Source organism: Tinamus guttatus, unplaced genomic scaffold (genome assembly GCF_059628265.1).
Source record: "Tinamus guttatus ecotype Peru unplaced genomic scaffold, ASM5962826v1 Tinamus_guttatus_pri_ptg000104l, whole genome shotgun sequence".
Classification (NCBI taxonomy): domain Eukaryota; kingdom Metazoa; phylum Chordata; class Aves; order Tinamiformes; family Tinamidae; genus Tinamus; species Tinamus guttatus.
This window is the reverse complement of record NW_028288638.1, coordinates 4,390,343-4,411,395: the sequence shown is the minus strand read 5'-3', so window position 1 is coordinate 4,411,395 and position 21,053 is coordinate 4,390,343. Positions and strand designations below refer to the sequence as shown.

General features: G+C 39.4%; 1 protein-coding gene across 1 annotated transcript in view; it reads right to left on the bottom strand.

The window, feature by feature from the left end:
* Positions 1–1,835: 1,835 nt before the first annotated feature.
* The window catches only part of VPS41 (VPS41 subunit of HOPS complex), a 94,752-nt gene continuing 75,534 nt past the window's right edge, over positions 1,836–21,053 (bottom strand). Inside the window, exons 18-29 of the mRNA XM_088520862.1 lie at positions 20,856–20,983; positions 19,993–20,137; positions 18,715–18,756; positions 18,533–18,583; positions 17,499–17,636; positions 15,080–15,134; positions 14,109–14,249; positions 12,398–12,534; positions 5,199–5,298; positions 4,452–4,496; positions 3,529–3,608; positions 1,836–1,929 (exon numbers count right to left, since the gene is read on the bottom strand). Of these exons, the coding sequence (XP_088376988.1) occupies positions 1,849–1,929; positions 3,529–3,608; positions 4,452–4,496; positions 5,199–5,298; positions 12,398–12,534; positions 14,109–14,249; positions 15,080–15,134; positions 17,499–17,636; positions 18,533–18,583; positions 18,715–18,756; positions 19,993–20,137; positions 20,856–20,983 (1,143 nt within the window). The 3' untranslated portion in view covers positions 1,836–1,848. The remainder of the gene's footprint in view (positions 1,930–3,528; positions 3,609–4,451; positions 4,497–5,198; positions 5,299–12,397; positions 12,535–14,108; positions 14,250–15,079; positions 15,135–17,498; positions 17,637–18,532; positions 18,584–18,714; positions 18,757–19,992; positions 20,138–20,855; positions 20,984–21,053) is intronic.

Sequence of the window (21,053 nt, the reverse complement as noted above, 5' to 3'; positions counted from 1 at the left end):
GACTAGGGAACATCAGGGAAAGCAATAAATGAAAAAAAAAAAAACCCACAATAGGAGGAAATGGCAGTCCCACCGAGTACAGGCACATCTACCTTAAAGGTGTTGGTAGTCATTAGGGCTACCAGGAATATAAATGACCCTTTTCTTTCTGCTGCATGGAAGATTGCTTATAAATTAAAATACTTTAAAACACGCGTCTTCTAGTTAATAAGACCAAAGAAGAGCAAAATATCTGTATTTCTTTATTTACTGTGCCTCATCATAAGACACTAGCTGAGAGTGATACCAACATTATGTTGCTTGCAGTTACACATATGAGCCACTGCAAATCAACTGCTGCAGAACCAGGCTGCAATTCTTGATGCCTGATGTATGCAGATATGCAGTAGATTAACGTGCACCATCTCTTTTTTTCTTAGTTGTGTTTTCACTGAATATTATGGCTATGTATTTGAGAGATCCATCCTTTTACTGACAGCTCTGTCTTCTGTAACTACGAAAATTTGAAAATTAAAACATAGTATTTCTAATATAGTTTGCACTTTATTCCAGTAACAATTATACAGATTTACATGGAGGACAACAAAAATGACATACTAGACCAGCTTAGCTGAATGCTTGGATGATATCAGTAGAACACCAGCTGTAAATCCAGCTTTCTACAATACAGATGATTTGAAGATGTGCCTACACAGGAGTGAGCTAGAGAAGAAATTTCAAGTGCTACTTTTTCCAGTTTTACAGATACACTGCACTATCACTACACTGTTGTTAACTACTTTTTTAAATCTCATATTCTACTGTTGGAACAATGTCTTTTTTTCCTTAAAAGCTTCCACTATTAAAAAGGGGGAAAATATCTTGACAGTTCCGAAACACGACTTTTCCTTAGGAAGAGGAGCTTATATTTAATTTCAGAGAAGATTAGTGAAAGCTTTCATTACTATGAAGAAACTCTGAAACATAACTCCTTTGCATCATAGAACACTGACTAAACTAAGAACAAATGTGGGTTTTTTATGTGTTTGTTTTTGTTTTGTTTTGGTAATAACCAATTGGTAGGCTTTTAAGTTCCTAACATCTAAAGAGACTCTCGGAGAACTTATTTTTCACACCCCAGATATTTAATCAATACTTAAATGGAATTGTATACTATGCTTAGAAGTATAAAGACTGACTGCCATCATTAAAATTTAAAGTTTCAGAATAGGTTTAACATAAGAAAATCTGATCTGTTTAATGCTGCACTATGAAGATGAAGTGACAAAATAATGAGTTTCCAACAAATTATGAAGGCATAACCATACAGCCAAGGTAACATTCCCAGTGTGTGGAATTAACAGTTAGTGAACTTGCTAATTAAGTAGATGATTCATACAGCGTACAGGTAGCTTCGAGTCTGGAGGCAGTTCCCCCGAAAGCAGCCAGACTCCACATGGGTCTCAAGTTAAACGGTCCAGCAACAGACCAAGTAGTTTGGTGAGCTGAATTCACATGAATTCATCCTTGCCTACAGTATTTAACCATGCTCCTGATAAGGGCTCAACACTATGAAGCACTTAATCGATATCAATCACAAATTTCCAAACTGTTTTTTTCCCATTTTATTTACCTGTTCTGTTGTTTAACAAAGAGCCAAGGAACAGCAAAATACGAACAGTGTAACACGGCATACTAGGGATCTCACCATTTTCTGCAAAATGCCTGGTAAGGGGGGGATAACTTGAAGACGCTACTTTTAAATCACAGTCAGAATTATATACAGCAGGTGTAGTGACCAGCAGAAAACAGGTGCACGTGACTTTTGCAGAGGTGGTGTCGGAAGCTAGCGGGCAGGCTGGAGAGCTGCTATTTCTTCATCTCCAGGATTGCACTTCCTGGCCCCCTGTGTTTGGCGCTGCAGATGTTGCAGAACTGAACAGGAGAGACCTGGACATTAAAAAAAAAAAAAAAAAAAAAAAAAAAAAAAAAAAAACCCAAGAAGCTCTTAGGGAAACGTAGCCCAGTTAGAATCAAGGAAGACAAATGAAAGTTGCTGACACCTTTCGCAGCCGCAGCTCTCACTTTGGGTATTGCTGCACTGATTTTCAACAGCTGTGGATTTGGCCTGAAAGCCACATATGAGCATATTTGAGCTACTCAGCCCTGGTGAGGCCACATCTGGAGTATTGTGTCCAGTTCTGGGCTCCACAGTATAAGAGGGATGTGGAGCTGCTGGAGAGAGTCCAGCGCAGGGCCACAAGGATGATCAGGGGCCTGGAACATCTGCCCTATGAGGAGAGGCTGAGGGAGCTGGGCCTGTTCAGCCTGGAGAAGAGAAGGCTGAGAGGGGACCTGATCAGTGTCTATAAGTACCTCAAGGGAGGGAGTGCAGAGGATGGTGCTGGTCTCTTTTCAGTGGTGGCCACTGATAGGACCAGAGGTAATGGCCGGAAACTGAAACACCAAAAGTTCCACAGGAACTTAAGGAAAAATTTCTTAACAGTGAGGGTGACAGAGCACTGGAACAGGCTGCCCAGAGAGGTTGTGGAGTCTCCTTCTCTGGAGATCTTCAAAACCCGCTTGGACGCAGTCCTGTGCCACGTGCTCTAGGTGACCCTGTGTGTGCAGGGGGTTGGACTAGATGATCTCTAGAGGTCCCTTCCAACCCTAAGCATTCTATGATTCTATGATTCTATATGTGTTTATTATTACCTCCTGTGCTTAGCCCTGTGTGATGCTTTGTGCAGGCATTACTTTCCTCTCAATACATTTTAATAATTTTAGATTATTCTCAGATAACCATATTTCTGGTAACATAGTTGAGCACACATCCTACAGCATGTGGCTATAAACAGTTGGGTTAATTTGCTACTTGCTCATTCCAACTGATTCACCAAATTTATTTTTTACTAAACATTCATTTCCAGTCACGGAAACAGAATCAGAAAGTTTTAATTCCATTTTCTTTGTACTTTTGTTCTAATTGGTTCCAATGGAACCATTCCAATGCTTCCATTTCTAAAATCAAATCTGCTTATTCCTAAAAGTTACTTTTTTTTTCTCATTGAAATCATTTGATTCCCTGAAGAAGAAAGAAAGATGAACATAAAAAACAATTACAAAGGTATTTAAGTATTCACTTGCTGAAACATGGCCATTTTTTCTTCCACATCAAAATCATGCACTTGAGAAAATATCTTCATTTTTGCTTTTAACTTACATGCTTTTAGAGCTTCAATGGAAGAAAATTAATACAAAATTCAAACAGCTCATATCCCTTGCAGCTCTTGAAGCTGCATTTCATATTGAGATTGCAAAAGTGCTAGAAGACTTCTCAAACAACAGCAATTCCTTTCTAAAGCCATGTACTTTGGCTGCAGTGGAGCTAGCCAACCTTCCCCCTAATCACATAGTGCAGGATCGTAGTGCAAAGAACTACTACGATCACATTATCATCACAAAGAGACCCCATGCTTGCTTTCCACTGATTACAAAACGAAATAATTTGCCCTTCTGTCTTTGACAGAGACTAGGGCAGTTCCTTACTGTGTTAGACACCGGGAGGCACTCTTTGTGAAACATGTGTCTGCAGTGGAACACGACCACACTGAAGGACTTGGATGCATCTGGGAAAAGAAAAGGCAAAACTATTGCAAGGGGACAGCAAAAGAGAGAATTCAGTAGAACACGCAGAGACTGCAGGGGAACAACGCCTGCCTGCCATTATGCATGGAGAAGCATAAGGCAGTATCTTTCAGACTGTTTTATTTTCATATTATTCTAGCTCATTTAATTTATTTCTTATTATTTCAGATCAGTTGCAGAAACCATGCAGAGCGATGCTTTCAGTTCATGGGACATTTTTAAGTGATATTTTTCATGCCAGTAAGTGCTACATAGTGTATTTTGGGAGAGGCAGAGTAATCTAACCCATGTAATTCAGTCATTCTGAAGAGAGGTTAGCAAGAAACTGTTGTATTTATGAGAGGAATGGGCCTTTTGTTTTGCAAATACTTAGCCACAACTAGAAGCCTATATAGAATAAACACCTATTCCAAGACTATTATCACTCATCATTACACTTCCATCATCCACGTTTCAGTCCTTGGCTCCCAATCACTCAATAGATGCAACCACAGCACTGGCACAGTCAGTTCTGCCAGGTTTTCTAACCACCAGGTTTTCTAAGTGTCTGCTCTGGTCTTCACATGTGGTAAAAGCATAGTTATCTTACAATATTGCCACGAGGGGAGGGCTGGGGTTTTTGGTGGTGTGCATGTAGGTTTACTCCAACACAAAAGATGTAATTAGACTCCACTCCCATGTTAGGGATCATACATAAACTGTGCACAACAGAAACAGACTGATATTTAAAAGATGATTATCAATGGCATTTCGATGAATAATAATAAATGTCATTTCCTCTAAAAATAAGATAAATCTCTTTCTCTTCTGGAAGAACATCCTACCTGAAGGAAGTATTGGAGAAAGGCATGATTCACAAATATTCTCCTCTGGAAAAAAAAAAAATTGTGAACAAACTACATGTTTAGTGAACAAACAACATATTGCTATTAAAGACATGGATTTTGGTCTCAAAGTATTTACTTAAAATACATGATGTGGGAGACGAAAATTAAAGAGCAATACAGAAGTCATATTTCTATGAATGGCATGAAAAATGTCTAGACTGTCTTACTGTGGTGAAGGCAGAACCTCAGCATCTGGACTGTCAAAGCTTAGAGCTGCACAGGCACATGGCAAACACATTGGAAAGCAAGAAAGGCCAGGCAGCTGATTTCTGGTAAGTCTTTCCATCAGCTCTTGCCTTTTAGCACTCACGTGCACCTCTTGTGAATTACACTACTGCTCGCCTGCATCAAATACTTCAATTATTTCTAAAAGATATCTTTTAGCTTTTGCTTTGGTCACAGATGATTATCACCTGGGTATCTTTGTTAGCACTTAGCATTTTTCACCTTTACAGGCAAATTGCAATATGCAATACTGGCAAAAATGCTGGCTGAGGACAGGCAGATCAAGATGAAGAGTTGCAACTTGGGACTGGCACTTCAGAGACCCAAGCACTTTCTCTGCAAAGGGGAATAATCAGGATTCTGAACAACTTCCAAAGTGGACCTGCACGTGGCCCAGGTCTACAAATCAAGTAGACAGCTTCAAAACTCTGAAGGTTGCCACATTTCTTCTGTACCCACCATCCACCAGAACACCCTTCATCTGAGTGCGATGCATTTTCTTCAGTAACGAAAGAGAGTCGGCAACAAGGATCTTCTTGCAACCTTCCCGCAGCAGGATCTGTTGTGCAAAGAACACAAAACACAGATGACTTGGAATTGATGGGCTTATCAACTACCTGGGCAAGTCCCTCCGGGGTTCTGCTGAACATGAGGAAATAGGGAATGTTTTAGCCTTTTGAAGCTTTATACTTACATGCTGGGAACAAAAAGGAAGGGATGGAGGAATCATTTTCACCATCACGACCAGCACTGTGTTATCACAGTCATACCACATCCTTGCTATGAGCATTTCTTAACAAAATACAAGTGAGGCATTTTTTACAGTGTCTCTCACCATTAGTTTCCAAACCAGAACAGACCATACAAGTACCACTCCAAGGTATGCTTGTTTACCTCTTTAGGCTAAATATACTACAGGCTTACTGAGAGCAGTAAAAAGACACACAGTACATGAAAGTTTGTGAATTCAAAGGTCTTTAATGGGTGAAAGGGATTTTCCTCTCCACCACGTCAATTGGTGTGAAGAGTGCAAACAATGAACAAGATAAAAAAAAAAAAAAAAAGAAGTTACCCATATCAAATACTTAAAATTTTCTGAAGGGAAATATGTGGAAGGTACCAGCTAAGCTCAGCTGAAAGATGCATTAATTCTGTGAGATGCCAATTGGCAAAAAGAATTGGAGAAAAACATTTCCTCTTTTCCTCTTTTTGTTGACTTAAGAGATTCAGCCCATAGTTTTGTTCTAACATAAACTTTTCCTTTTATGGGCACTATGTGCATTAACCAAAGGTCCATTGTTCGTGCATTCTTAGCAAAAATCTCCTCTCTCTTTCTACTTATTTAATCTTTTTCATTAGACAATGGCATGCCAATGCTGTGAAACACAAGCCTGGAAGGAAGGGCATCAAATTATATGGAACGTTAGTTGATTAAGCCTGAGGAGGCAGAACTGCAAAAACACCTCAATGTCAATAACACAGGGCAAGTTTATCAAAATACGACAAAGCCAAATATATTGTGCAGAGTGTTTATTCCCCCCCTGTAATATGTGCATGGTTCGGAAATTTGTTTTTCAAGACCACAATCCCTCTATAAAGTGTTTTCAAAGAAGCTCACAATTTTTAAGACAGATAATCCTTTTTCTTTTTCTCTTTTTAAAAGGGGTGGTATAAAAGTATCCATGCCTTCCCCCTGATATGTGTGCTACAAAAGACACTGGGCATGCTAAGCATCATCACAGCTAGTGTTACTACTTGCAAAGGAAAAAAATAGACTTTATAGGCAGATGAACACGGTCCAAAAATTCATCTCTTGCATACATACTGTGAACTGGTCACAATGGACTGCCAGGAGGGACACGCAGCTAAGACTACATATCTGCAACACCTGTGAAAACTGTCACCAAGTAACACTTCAAACATTTCAAAATGGGCATGTCAGAGGATGAATCATATCCTCCAGTATTAGAGACACAAAGCTAGACACCACTTCAGAGCACAAGAAACTGAATGCAGCTCTAAATGTTTTCTAAAAACATGTGCAATAAAAACATGTGCAATAATCTCAGGAGCTGAGTGGTTTGTTTTTTCTTTTAACTTTATCTAAGGACAAAAGAGAAAGACAAGAAAAAATCTGTTTAGATCCCATGCTTTGGGGCAACGGGTGCTTAATTTAAAGAGTACACCCTAAGGAAGTGAGAATAAATTTAGGCCTTGGTGCTGCTTAGTGCTTAAATGAGTGCAAATGTCTCAAGGGCAATTAACAAATGCTTCCAAAGGCACAACCAAAATTAAAGGCACTTGATTTTTAGCCATTATACCCAGCACCCGGATGGCCACTGTACAAGCTGCCATAGGTCCCACTGCCTCTCAGGAGTCTGAACAGCAGCTTGTGCATATCCAGCGCAAAAAATAAAAATCAACCCTTTTTCCAGATGCTGTTTTAAACAGTGTTCAGCACCTCATCAGTGGGATCCTCCCACTCATAACCTCTGCTAACTATCCACCAGGGAGCAGGTTCACGTCAAGTTCAAATTAATAAGTCAATATCTGAGCAAAAGAGCTAACCATAAAACCAAGGCATATGACAGCCGAACAAGTTGTTCTTTGTGTTAAAAGTAGGAAAAAGACTTGAAAGAATTAAATCTTCTAATTGAAGTAATAACCCTGAATTCATCTAATTTGAAAAGTTCCCAATGGTCATCAAAAGAGTGAAAAAGTTAACATTTTGTTCTAAAATGAGGGAGGTACCTACATTTTTCCAATGATACAAGTGTTTATGCGAGTATAACCCAAAGTTGAAAAGACTTCTATTTTAAAAATTTGGAAAATGCAACAAATCCAAAACTGACACAGGAGCATGCAAATAAAATAAGAGGATTTTCCTGTCAGCCTTTTCTGCAAGATGTGTGTGTGCTATAATGCCTTAGAAACTACAGAGCTGTAGGGCAATTGCAAATCTTGCATTCAGCATAGCTCCTGCATCCTTTATTCACAAGTTAAGACTGCTGGCTTAATCAGGTATCGGAGACTTAGACATGTGTGACTCATTTCCTATGCTTTTTCAACTTCACTTCCAGTGAATGTAAAAGGAAAATACAAAGTTTGAGGGTATATTTCACAAAGTAGGTCTTAGTTCTTAGTTCATATCAAACAGTTGCAAAAATGAGGAATTCCAGTCCAAAAGAGGCTACAGGAAAAATATTATCAGTATCGCTTGTTTTATTGCAAAACACTAGGTTTTATTTATATGTTGGATAGAAACACTAGTAAATACTGATGTTGCTATAATGTTCAAGACTATTTGTGTTATTATTATGCTAAGGGAATTTTATAAGCCAACTGCACTGGTAAAGCCCCCATGGAAGTGGATGCTCTGTCCAAGTGTCTGAGTGGCACTGACTCCAACGGGGCCAGCAAAAGCACATCCGAATTACATGGCTTTCTAGTGCCTATCAAGCCTACGCAGTTTGTATCTACTTCATTCAAAAAGCCCCAAACAGATCAGTGCTGCTAATCTGGGTGCACCACACTCACTAACAAAAAACATATCTACACTTATTGCCAAACCTTACTTGGGCTTCTTGGCCTTTTTTTTTTTTTTTTTTCCCTTTCTTTTTCTCCAGCAGAAAAACACACTCGCAGAATAAAGGGACTCAAGGACTGCTACCGGTCTGTTAAAAGATAATGTAGCTGGCTGGTGCTCTCATGCAAGTAAGTATGAAAATCAGTTTTACAGTTACACTGGCAACATATTTTCAAGTGCACAGAGATGAAGTTGAGTTTGATTTTGTGTCTTTGAAAATGCTTTTAAATGCAAGTGTTATAGATGAAAATTACTCACCTTTTGTCAGGATATCAATATGAGTTGACTCGATTTGGTTAGCCTGTCATTGATTTGCATGGGATTTAATTATGTTGAAAATGTTCACTGAAGAATGGCGATTTACTTGCTGTTAAATAAGCAGTGCTCCAGGAACATGTCATTCCAAACAAGCAAGCGTGTCTGTCCTTAAGACAACACATCTTTGCAAGTTTATAAATCAAAGGAAGTAGTCTGAAGCCCATTTTAGCTATAAATTTATGGCACTGAAAAATAGATTCATGAGTTAGATGCAACATATGATTTAAAAGGTTTAATCTACACTTTACTTGATAAATAATCCTGATAAAATGTAGACACCTGGAACTTGGTCTTTGCTGTTTGTCTTCGTAACTCTATGAATGTTACTGCATACAGACAGTGAAGTCAGTATTATTCCAGTAGTAATTAAAATTCTTTATCAAATCTATAATAAGGAAGTGTTGCTCAGTTATTTATTATGGTTCTAAATACTTAGATGATAGCAAAGGATGTTGGGGAGAAAGCATTACAAAAAAATGATCCTTGGGGAAAAGAAAAACCATTCTGAACTTCTTAACCTGGAGCTTTGAAGCCAATACTGAAAAGCACCTCAGCAAGTGCTTAAATCTTTTCCTGTTTAGAAAATATTAAGCCCATGCTCAGCTCTAGGTTCATGCAAAATTGCATTTCCTGAAGTGGGAAAATAAGAATGGATATGAACAGGCAACTTAACAGATCTGTACTTGTAAAGCCACAGCAGGATCATATTTGAAGCGTATTTGAAAAGATGGACTAAGGGCAAAGAAGAAGCACTCACATGATCCAAATTTTATTTTTACCCAACAGAATATTTAATTGGCAATTACTGCTATGCCTGTTTTTCAGCTGGTGAACAGGGATCCACCTACGCTCCTGTGAAAGAGTTAATCCCATTACCTGCGAGCTGAGGTAAGCCCAGAGGTGCCCGCGCAACAGTGAGAGCAGCGCAACGGGCAGGCCATAGCCACTGCACTGAATCAGTTCGCCCCACGCCGGCACTAAAACACACTTTAATTACTCATGGGGCCACCCCAGGTTCAAAACAGTTGCAAGGAATTTTATTACATTACCAGAAGTCCCTCCTGCATTCCCTTATGCCACATGGTAACCTACACCTGGAATATCCTTGCAGCCAGTCAGTTGGATTCCATCGATTCTGCTAGGATATAAAGCCTTGTTTAAGAAGGGATAAAGGCCGTCAAACGCACTGCTTTTAATTCCCACCTATTATCTATAAATCACATTTAATGCAATGCTTATTGCCAAGGAAAGTTAGGATAGGAATTTTGCATTTGCCTACTTATATCAGAATAAAAATCTTACTCATTTTATCAGGGCTTGCAAGAGGAGGCTGCAATTAAACAACACTGCAACAACTAGAATATCCTTTTAGAGCTGATGTCGTGAAAAGATCAGCATTCACTTTTCACATTAAGCAGACCAAGGAATAAGTTCTGCCTTAAGCTGCACTCCTCACTCGTGCATACTCTGCAAATACTCTGCACAGTATTTTTGTTTTTGCCTTTGAAAAGAGGGACAACAAAACTTTGCATATACAGAGGTTGAAAGCTCGAGAGAAGTAGTCACAGCAAGTCCTAACGAATGTAATTGGAATTAGGTGCAACCGGAAGAAATATGGATTACCGCACAAGTTCGAGAAGTTTGGTGTGCGAGGGGACACAAAACGGGTTTTAGTGAAATCCTAAGGAATTGAGCCAGGCCAGCATTCAGGATATGGATTTCACACTATAAACGCTGACAGCAGTCACACAAGGAAGTGATGGAGCTCCACGCAAACTCACCCGCGCTTGGCCCGAACCAGCCCACGAAGCAGCAGTGACCACAGGGCTGCCCTCGGCTGGGAGGGCGGCCGGGAAGCGGCGCCCGCGGCCTGGAGCACGCGCCGCACGCGGCCCTGCTCTCGGCAGCGCAGGGACACGCGTGCGCCCGCGCGGGAGGAGCTGCAACGGCAGCGCGGACGGCCAGCGCAGGCGGCCCGTGGGCTCGCTGCGGCGGCCTTCGCGTTGCCGTCACGCTTCCGGGACAGCCTTGCCTTAGGCTATAGCCTATGTTTCTCTCCAGAAAAATGATTTGCTTATAATTCCTTTCTGACTGGATTGTTTCGCAGTTGTAAAAACAAGACAAGCACAAATGTCATTAAGCTTCCCTAATTTCTATAATTCCTATGAGATACAGATTTTTGCCCTAGCACTATCCAAATCTACTTCAAAAATGAATTCATTTTAAATCCATGAAGTATTCCAATTAACAGCAAATAATTTTAGATATCACTCTGCAAGCTGAATACATCTTTTTAATCCCAAAGTAATTTTGCTGAAAGCTATTCGAAGACACAACGATCTTTCCCTCCCCAAAATGTGGCCAAACCATTTCCTCAGCTTTGGTAGAAGCCCCAGAAGACACTTTGCATTTATCTAAAGCTGCAGCTATGCAAACAGCACTATCTCTATTCTGCTTCCAGACATACAAAAAAGTCCAATTTTTAGGTCAGGAGACTGCAGGAATGGTAGCACCAGCCGCACAAGCAGCAGGGCATCGGCAGTGACAAGACTAAGGCAGCATTAACGTCTAAATGCAGCTATCCTTGAGAGGATAGTGGTATTTAGTGCCATCTGTTAGAAACTTGGAAATAATGCCACAATATGCAGTGCATGCAAGTGTATCTGGGGCAGCTCCTTGCACGTAATGGATATACAGAAGAACGTGACATTCAATATGCTTCTTTGAAATACTTAACACCATGTCTGAAGAACATGTAACCAAAAAATAATAACGAGAAAGTTTCGGATTGTTTCATTGATACCTTTTGGTATCAGTGAGAACCTGAGCAGGCCTAGGCTTGGTTTGACCCAGGAAGAGAGCAACCATGACGCTGGTGACAACAACCAAGCCTGTCTGCTTGCTGTAATATCTGTAATATCCGAACAAAAAAAAGGAATGTTTATGAGATTCAACAAATTGCAGTCTTAGCTACTTACAGGACTATGTTTGCTTGGACTCTACATCATCGCACTAGGTGCATTCAAACTGCTCTATGCACTTACTCTTTCAGGAGAAAAAGGTACAGAGTAGTGCTTTGGAGAGCTCAAGTACCGATCCTCTTTGATAGCACAGAAGGATAACTCTCTTATAAGTTCTTAAAACATGCAACAAAACCAGTCATTTAGGGAACTGCACAGATCCGTGCAATGACACTGGGGTAAGAACTGCCATAAGCCAGTGAGCAGCCCCTTTAAAAAATATGCACAAATGTCACTGCAATCTGCATATCAGACAGACATAAGAATTTTAGCTTGCAAGTTTATCGTCTTTTATTTAATATATGACACAACATACAGCTCTAAAACCTGATGCTTGGCTCTGCATGTGCACCTCTATGTTCTGCCTTCTCATCTATGAAACTTGGAATAAAAAAATGGTCAGAGAAACTTTCTGATATAGAACAGCCCGACAGTATAAGCTAAGACAAATCACCCAAGATCCTTCAAGTTGCACTTACCCACCAAGTTTATGATAGCATGGAAGAAATTTAGAAGTTCTTGAAACTATCAAGAGAAGAGACTCCTATAGTCTTGATGTATTTCTACTCCTCTTGTCAACATCATCTAACATCTACTAGTAGTGACAGAATCACAGGACAGAAGTCCTAACAAAATGAATCAACCTTCATGATGGCCAGGAGTTGTGTTTTTCAGAGGCAAAGTGGTTTTGCTGTCTCCCTGAAAATTCTATCATAGGAAGAATGCAAATTCACCTGCAAGTTGTAATCCTGAAGGATTTTCACTAGCGAGTCTCTCAAATTAGGAATCTCCATGCCTTCCTTAATTCGGTGGATCAAGAGAATGGGATCAACATGTGTTCCAATATTGTTCAACAGACCAGTAATAAAAGCTGCGAAAAAACAAAAACAAGACAAATAATTAAAAAAATCCAGCAAAACACCAGATGAAAGGATGTTTTACTGACAACTAAAACTATGGCTGATTCTACAGCAGTCAGCACTAAAAGATAACCTTGACAAACGCTTCGTTTACATTACTTTACATTACTTGAATATAGGATTTAGGGGAATATAGGATTTAGGGGAATATAGGATTACAATTACATTACTTGAATATAGGATTTTAGGGAAGGAAGAAGGATGCAATTCACAAAACTTCTAAGGTATACTGAAAAAGGATGCCAGAGTATGCAGTCTAAGTTATGAAAAACAATAATGCATTTCAATTCAGTACAAAGGAGTACTCAAGCAAACAGAGCCATCAGATGAACTTTGTTATGGGAACATCCCTTTTTTTATGCCAGAGTTTAAAAGCAAATTTTCAAGAAGCCTTTTGCTTAAACAGTGCAACTGGTTAAATGAAATATTAGGAGGAGGAACGTTAGGGTTATATTTTTTCTTCACCTCCCAAATCTGAGGAAGATCACTTGAATTTCTCTGCATAGGCAGACAGGACTGACAGAACTGTACAGCCTTTGAATCCCTTTGGCTCTAAAGATACATCACTAGTTGTACTATCAGACTCATTTTTAGCGATCAACTGCTTTCACGTAGGAGTTTCTGTGTTTCTGTTGGGTAACTTGAAAACATCATGCTTACAGTGCAGTAATGGATCCCGCTTGCCTCTTCTTGACAGAATTAGTGGTCTAGTGACAAAAAGATATGCACTCTCATGCTAATTCTAGAAGATACTCAATCCTCCAGAAACTTTAAAGACTTTATTTAAAGCCTTAAAACAGGGTGAAAAACTTATGAAGTAGAAAGTTAAACTGTTTCTCTTTTTTCTTAGTCATATGAACACTAAATCTGACTCCTGAACAAAGGTGATGTTGCTTAAGAGATTCTGTCAGTATTTATCTGAATTTTAGTACATGTTCGTATCTTGAGTGAAGGGCAAAACTAACAATTACAGATTTTCTCTTCGTTCCATAGACAGGAAACTGCATAGTCACCTTACTTCATGGGTGAAAGGCAAACCAAACTAACAGTTACAGATTTCTTTTGCCTCACAGACAGAAAACTGCAGTTACTTTACTGAAAGGGTAAAAAGATACAGCTCCTTCAATTTTCAAAATTTTGAAAGGAAAATAGCTGCAGTAAACAGAATACACAGCATCTTCATCAAGCCTGGAGACAGAGGTCTGGGTGTGTCTAAAATGCAGCCTCATATACTGTCAAATTAAAAGCATGATTTTCTCATTAACTTCTGTTGTTAGAAATGTAATTATGCACAACTTAGTTGAATATTAAATGCCTAAGATCTATTCTGTAGCAAGCCCAAATGTTGTCTTACTTAAAGACCTTAAGCCCAGCAGCACAGCTACGTTGTGCTCTACAAACCAGAACACTTCCCAGCACCTCCATAAATACCTTCTGTAGCACATATGAGGATAACTCAATCCACCTGCATCTGCATTCCACAAAAAATACACACACAAGACTGCTGGGAAACTATCCTGCTTACGTGGTTTGTCAATAGAATATAAGATGAGGTCTTCCCAAAGTTCCCCGTCATCTTGCTCCTTGGCAAATTCAATAGCCTTATCCACATCATGCAATTCTTCCATTATCATCTTCAAGGCACTGCGGCTGTTACCCATTCTGCCTAGAAGGACAAGAAGTCAGTCACGTGGTTAGGAATCCTAAAGCACTGAGCACTGACAGCTATTGAGAAAGTTCGCATTTTCCTTTCCACAACAGTATTAAAAGTGTGAAGTTGCCTCAAACTAACTTGGCCAAGCACAAATCTAATCTCATTTCTTGTGAGCAAAACCTGAACGCGTGCTTGCAGAACTGAACTGGGACCTGAAATCTTTCCTAACTATGTGAAGCAGGCAGTCGGAACTGCAGCAACATCTCAGATAACAACGGAGTGTGTGCACGTACACATGCAAACTGTTAAGTGATTGACCCCCCTAGTAAGACCCTGCATGGACAAGTTCAACTTGTAGTAAAGACAGTGTGTCTTAGCCCCATGGAAAATGAAAGGGTAGAGGATGAAGGAATAGTGGAAGCTGTGTGTTATTTTTTAAGTAAAGTCATGCCAAAATTAGGCTTTTCTTTTTCCTTTCTCTCTCTTCTCTAGGAGACTGTGGTCTCCTCCCTACCAAACAAATAAGATCAGATAAAATCAAAACCCCAACTCTTCCACCAACAAATCCAACGACCCCTTCTCCCACCAAAACAAACAAACAAAAAACACAACAAACAAGCAAACAAAACCCACAAAAAAAACCAAACAGAAGCACAAAAGCACAACAGCACACTAACACCACTCGCGAAGCTAAAGGACATTATAAATAGTCCAGTGCTTTATTCTATTTTCTAAATCATGTTACTTAGTTCGGTGATAGTAGACAACGCATCACTTTTTTCCCAGCCTAAACTTCATGACAAGATTGAAAGTTGAAGTTCAGTGCAGGCATAGTTACTCACTCAGAAGATACACCGTTTCTTCTACAAAGTTCCTCTGTTGGCAGATCTCAAGAGCCTAGAATTTAAGAAGAGTGAGGAGGGAAAGAGAATACAGATAACAAACAATGTGACAAATGCTACAAAGGCTAAACGTTACTTCTTCATGAAGATGCATTACTCATTTTGACAGGTCACAGGTGCCTTAATATGAACTATCAGGTCCTCTAGCATTTATTAAAAGGAGAGATACGAAGGCTGTTCTTGTGTTTTTTTTTCTCCAGGCTTTAATGAATCCAGGGACAGCCTGAATGTCTCAGTCTAAATTACACCAATCTCTAATCTACTGGCAATTTTTCTTCTACTTCCAAAAGTTGGTTAGTCCAAAAGCATTAAGGCTATCTGCTTTCAAACCTTCTTCCACTAAAAGGGCTCTCTGGAGATCTCTAGGGATGCAGGGCAACTTGACATTCGCTCATTTGTGACACGGGGTTGGCTGTAAACCTCTGAGGATAACCCAGAAGATGAGGGAACAAACAACCTAACCCTGGTATGAAAGAACACAAAGGAAGCTTCTTCTGCAAAATTTGGTTTGAAGACCTCAGTTACCACAGGCAGTTTCAAAGTTGACAAACATGTAACACAATAAATAAAAGAATATATGTGCACAGGTGACAGTCATCTTTTATCTCCACTGAGAAATTAAACTACTGGATTTTGAGTCTCTCTCAAGTGTTACACGTTACTGAACCTCATGCTCCCTCTAGAGGAAAATAGGGAATATACATACACTTCTCAATTTATTGGATAAAACATTTGTTAAGCTCCATTTGAATTATAGCATTACAGCACTGAACATTATAGTCATCAGAAAAGTTTAAAAGTCGACATTAAGTTTTAAAAAGTTTAAAGGTTTTTTCTTTTCGACATTGCACTGGAATCTGCTGAATACAAAATGAAAAAAATGGTACCTTCTACATTAAGTTCCTGTTTTTATTTCCTTAGAACAAAGATTTGTTGCAAAAAATGCATATTACTGTATATGCATGGTAAAAGAGATTATCCACAAAATGGCTAGTGAAAGGAAATTCAATGTTATGCACAGATAGTGGTGGTGGCCTTCCTCCCTTCCTTAGCTTCTTTCTTATCGAAAGATATTTAAACATGTTAACAACAGTTATAATGACTCTCTTTCTAACATCAATTTCTTTTTTCTCACCTCAGTTACTATGGCATCACCCACTCAAAAGTTCATTGGCATCACTTACATACAGCACTTTTCTGTACTACTCATCATGAGCAGGTGAGCTACTAGCACAATCATTATAGTTTTTTCATGTGAATCCATCATCACTCTAATAATACACAGGGCAAAAACTAGGATGGAGGAGTGCAGAGCTAAAAACAAGCAAACATGGACAGAAGTCTGTGGCTGAAAACTTCTCAGGCTTAAAGCCTAAAAAGAACACGGAGACCATCTAATTTCGTGCAGCAGTTGCACAAAGAACAAGACTGCAGCTCTGACAAAGTATTTTCCAGGGTTTCTTGCTGCTGCACAGAAAAGAAGGCTGACAATTGACAGGAGCAAGCAAAGAGTGGTACTAGGAATGGCACCAGCTCTGTTTAGAATGCCAGTTAGGTGAATTGAAGCATTTGATATTACACTCAAAAATATTCCATTGGTGTCATCATAGTGTGTGCACACAGAGAGGACAGCTTCCAGAATGGCAGAGCAGCACAGATGTTAGCAGCGCCAAATACAAATAATGAGGTCGTGATGAAGTTGAAGAGGAAAACTTACATTTCCAATAAATTCACTCAAGTTCAAACAGGAGACGGAAGAAAAAACAAAAAAGATAGTTTTTTTAAAAAAATTGCTTGTTTGTTTGTTTCTGGAAGAAGCAGAAGGCATGCAAGGTAGAAATGTTAAGGAAGGTGGAGACATGGCACTCTAAAATCTTTTGTCTACTGGAAAGTACCAGAAAAAAATATGTTCATCTCTGCTGGCTTACAGAGTGTTACATGGCTTTAATCAGCTGAAATTTAGGACTTTAGATCCCAAGATACAAGCAGTCACTTGCCTTCAGTTACAGCTATTGAGTTTTTGACATCTAACTCTATCTAACACTACCTTTGGCAAAATGATTCTTGATGTTTTTGCAAGCACACCCAGTACCCAGTCCGTACTGGTGCTAGACTGTAGGTGTGCATCCAACATGAGTTCAGCATGTTTGCACTATAACATCCTCACGGGCTTCAGCCCTGTGAGCTAAAGGAAGACCCTAGCAGCCGTCAGCCTGCAAAACAAACCTGTGTGCCCATCACAAACTCAAAATATTCCTTCTTTCGGCAGCAGAGGGCAGTAGCAGATACAAAAGTTTATAGTTAATACAAGATACAGACTTAAAAATTGCAGGAAGCGTGTTTAGATCGTGATTCTTACCTTTTCTAGCGGGCAGTGGGTGCTGTCTCGGAGAAAGGGCAATAGATTTGGACGATCATATTCAGCATAAAGGCTGATCTGTTTCTCATGATATCGCTGTCCTTTATGGTGGTCTCTTTTGAAAAGCTTGTGCAAATACTAGAAATCAGAAGAGAGAGAGGTAGAACTCAAATGTTGATATAATACCATCTGGACTTTGCCAATGAAACAGTCCTGCTCAATAACCTTCTTAGAACCATGCCAGGCAGAGAGATTAAATGATAATTCAGAAGATGAATTTTATATTTTTTTGTGAAGTATCTGCATCACAGCAGCCTCCAAAACCTGCTCTGTAAAATTCTGCAAAGCTCTTGGGATACAGACTGCACTTCCTAGGGCTGCTTGCCAAAATCATCTCTCCCTTACATAACCCCACTGGCTCCATGAGATCGATGCCCTGAGCCTCACTTGTACACAGCACCAAACTACTCTTCCTCTCCCGTATGCAGCCCGACACCATGGTTGCATATTATATATTCTGCAGGCAACAACTTCAAACTGAAGAGGTGCTCTCACAAAAGGGGAACTACAGCCTTACACTAATATTGTAATTCTGCACAAACAAGAGCAATCCTATGGAAGTTGCAGCTCCAGAAACACAAGGAATTCACTGTCTCAGTGAAGCAGAAAAATGTGCTTCAGAGTTGTACTCACTGTCCAGACCTACTTTTGGACAGGAAAAGAAGAGGGCTCTGAGCAAGAAAAATTAACTGTCCAGGGAAGACCTGCACCTGTAACACCATAATGCTACCAAATAAAGAGCGACATCTCACACACATACATTTAAAAGTTATTTTACTCTTTTACAAATGCTAACGCCATGTTAAAACTGGATTAGCAAAAGCAGCCACCTTGGCTTATAGCGATCAATGAGATCTCAGTGTCACGTGCACACTGACAAGATAACCACATCTATAAAAGATGCGTCAGGAGAGCGCCCCAGGACAGAATTTATTCATCTCAAAGAGAAACCAATAGAATATAGAAATGTTTACCACATGCTGTAGTTCAGGCCTGTTTTCTAATTCTTCAACGACTCTGTCGATCTGAAAGAAAAACAAATTAAAAGCAACAGCTTCACAAGCCTGTGTTGAACATCACATTGACAAGGATCAAAGAAGGATGGGTAACATGGGCAAGAACATGGAAAACTGTTCTATTAACTTTGTATACTCACAGAAATTTTATCTTCGTTATCCAAAAGCATGTCTACTGCTTTCTGAAGTGAAGAAAAGAACATGGTTGAGAAACAGGTATGTGCACTGTCTCACTCTATACAGTGCTACGCTTGTTTGCTAATGGATATCGCAGACGTACTCTTTTTCAGTGACATTAATTCAGGGAGCAGTTTGCATAACATCAACACTCTGCAACAACACAGCACCATGTATTCTTCCAGAATGCTTCTCCTAAGTTCCCATACGAATAGCAATCACTACTGGGCACTTACATCACAGATCAAGTATGCCCTTTGAATCATGGGTCACAGAAGGCCACTGCCAAATGCAGTAAAAGTATTTTCCCCATTCCAAGAGGGAACTGCAAAATGATGGCTATTGTACAGGAAACACGCAACAACTTGCCTTGCAACTGGATTCTTCCTGGCTCTCTACACACACATACCATTAACACAAGCAAACGAAATCACGTAAGGGGACTGAGTTCCTCTTCTGTATTCTCTTCCCCAAGATGAAATTTTGTTTCACATCAAAACACAGTTTCCCGACAAAACCCACTCTATTTGTTAAACAAGAATTATACATTACTTCCCTTATGCAGTTTAGAACTGCCCTGTATCATCAAAGAGTATCATCTTTGGTACAGACGTTAGATAACCTCATATTTTAGCTCCAGTGCTGAAACAGCTGCGCAGAAGGACGTCTGCTTGACTTTTCACCCAAGGATCACATAGACCCTTTCCCCAAAGCTCTTACCAAAGCACATTTCCTAAGGTTTTAGCCAGATTGGAAGAAAGAAGATTGAATTCAGCATAATAGGCAAATTCCTTTTTTTTTTAAAAAAATGGTTAATAGCTCTGCAAACTTTCAGAAGCAGATTGACTGCAAAAAAAGAAAGGTAGCAACTATATTCAACATACTTTTCACAATAAATTCACTGCCTCTTTTTTTTTTTTTTTTCTGGCAACACCATTATTTGATTAGAAACTCAGAAAGGGTATCATCATGGAAGTCAACTCGAGAATCACAAGGATGATCTTGGATCTGCCACTCCTGTTCTCTCATTATGAATGATACTCAGATTAAAATATAAAGGAAAAGTTAAATTCTTAGGTCAATTATTCTGCAAACTGTGCAAATATTTCCTTTACTTTAGAATGTATCTAGACATAATAAACCCATTCCTTGCTCAAAACTGTCTATAGCTCATTCATTTTTAATCAATTTAAACATCTCTAGTTGAAAGTGAATATAAGAATCATTAAAACCCACCATACCTCTGCATCAAAGTCCATGAGCAGAACAATTTTGTCTCTGATAGAACTGAAAAGATTGTGCTTGTGGATCAACTGGAAGACATCTTTGTGCCTCAGAGTGAGGTAAATTTCCAAAGCTCTTCCATAGCGCTGGTCATAAGTATATCTGATCAAGAAAGACACGGTGATACATATGATTTCATATATCTGAATGCAGGAAAATCTCTTCTGAAAGAATATATAAATTTACCCCAGGATATAAAGATTTTTAAAATACTACTTGAGTTGATGAATATCTGAAGAGTTGATGCAATTCACTTTTGCTGGAGGAACACTGGACAACAACATTTTCAACTCCATTTATATAGCAATCACAACATTTGTGTTCCGACCTCTATTCTCTGTATTTTCTATGAGCTTGCTATTTGTTGGAACTAACTAGAATTTACTTCAGATCTAAAACACATCTCAAGACTTTGGGACAGACTGTAGCAGAGCAACAGGCAGTAAGTCTACTCTCTTCAAAGAAGCAGTATTAGGAGACCATAGAGATCAGGCTGAGAGATCTGAAATGCAAACTTCACAGAAGAGGCTTCCTCTGACAACAAAACGCGAACAGCAGTGCCAGTTATTTGCTTTGGAATAAAAAAATAGCAAATCTAATCTTGTACCAAACTCTTTGCCTTTATCCTCCCTGTAAATTCTCTAAGAAAGGGAAAAGAATTGCTAAGCTGTGCAATCAGAGGAGTGGAGAGATGGCTGATATTCTGTAGACTGCAGCAAAACAAATGTTTCTCTCAAGAGAGTCAGTCAAATATTTAAAGGCAATAGGATATTACTGTGAGTTTACTTTTTTTTTGGTAATTTTGTGAAATTGTACTCACAACTCTGCAAGTGTTCTCAGCAAAGTCCTATTCTGCGGGTCTTTCTTCAGGTGGTCCACTACAGCTTGAACTATGATTGTGTTGTTGTAGAGATCTCCAGGCCACTCTTTTATCAGGGTTGCAAACCCCTAAAAGTATAAAGGATAGTGAAGAAATAGAAAGAACTGCCTAAGGAACATATCAAACATCAAAGTCTCA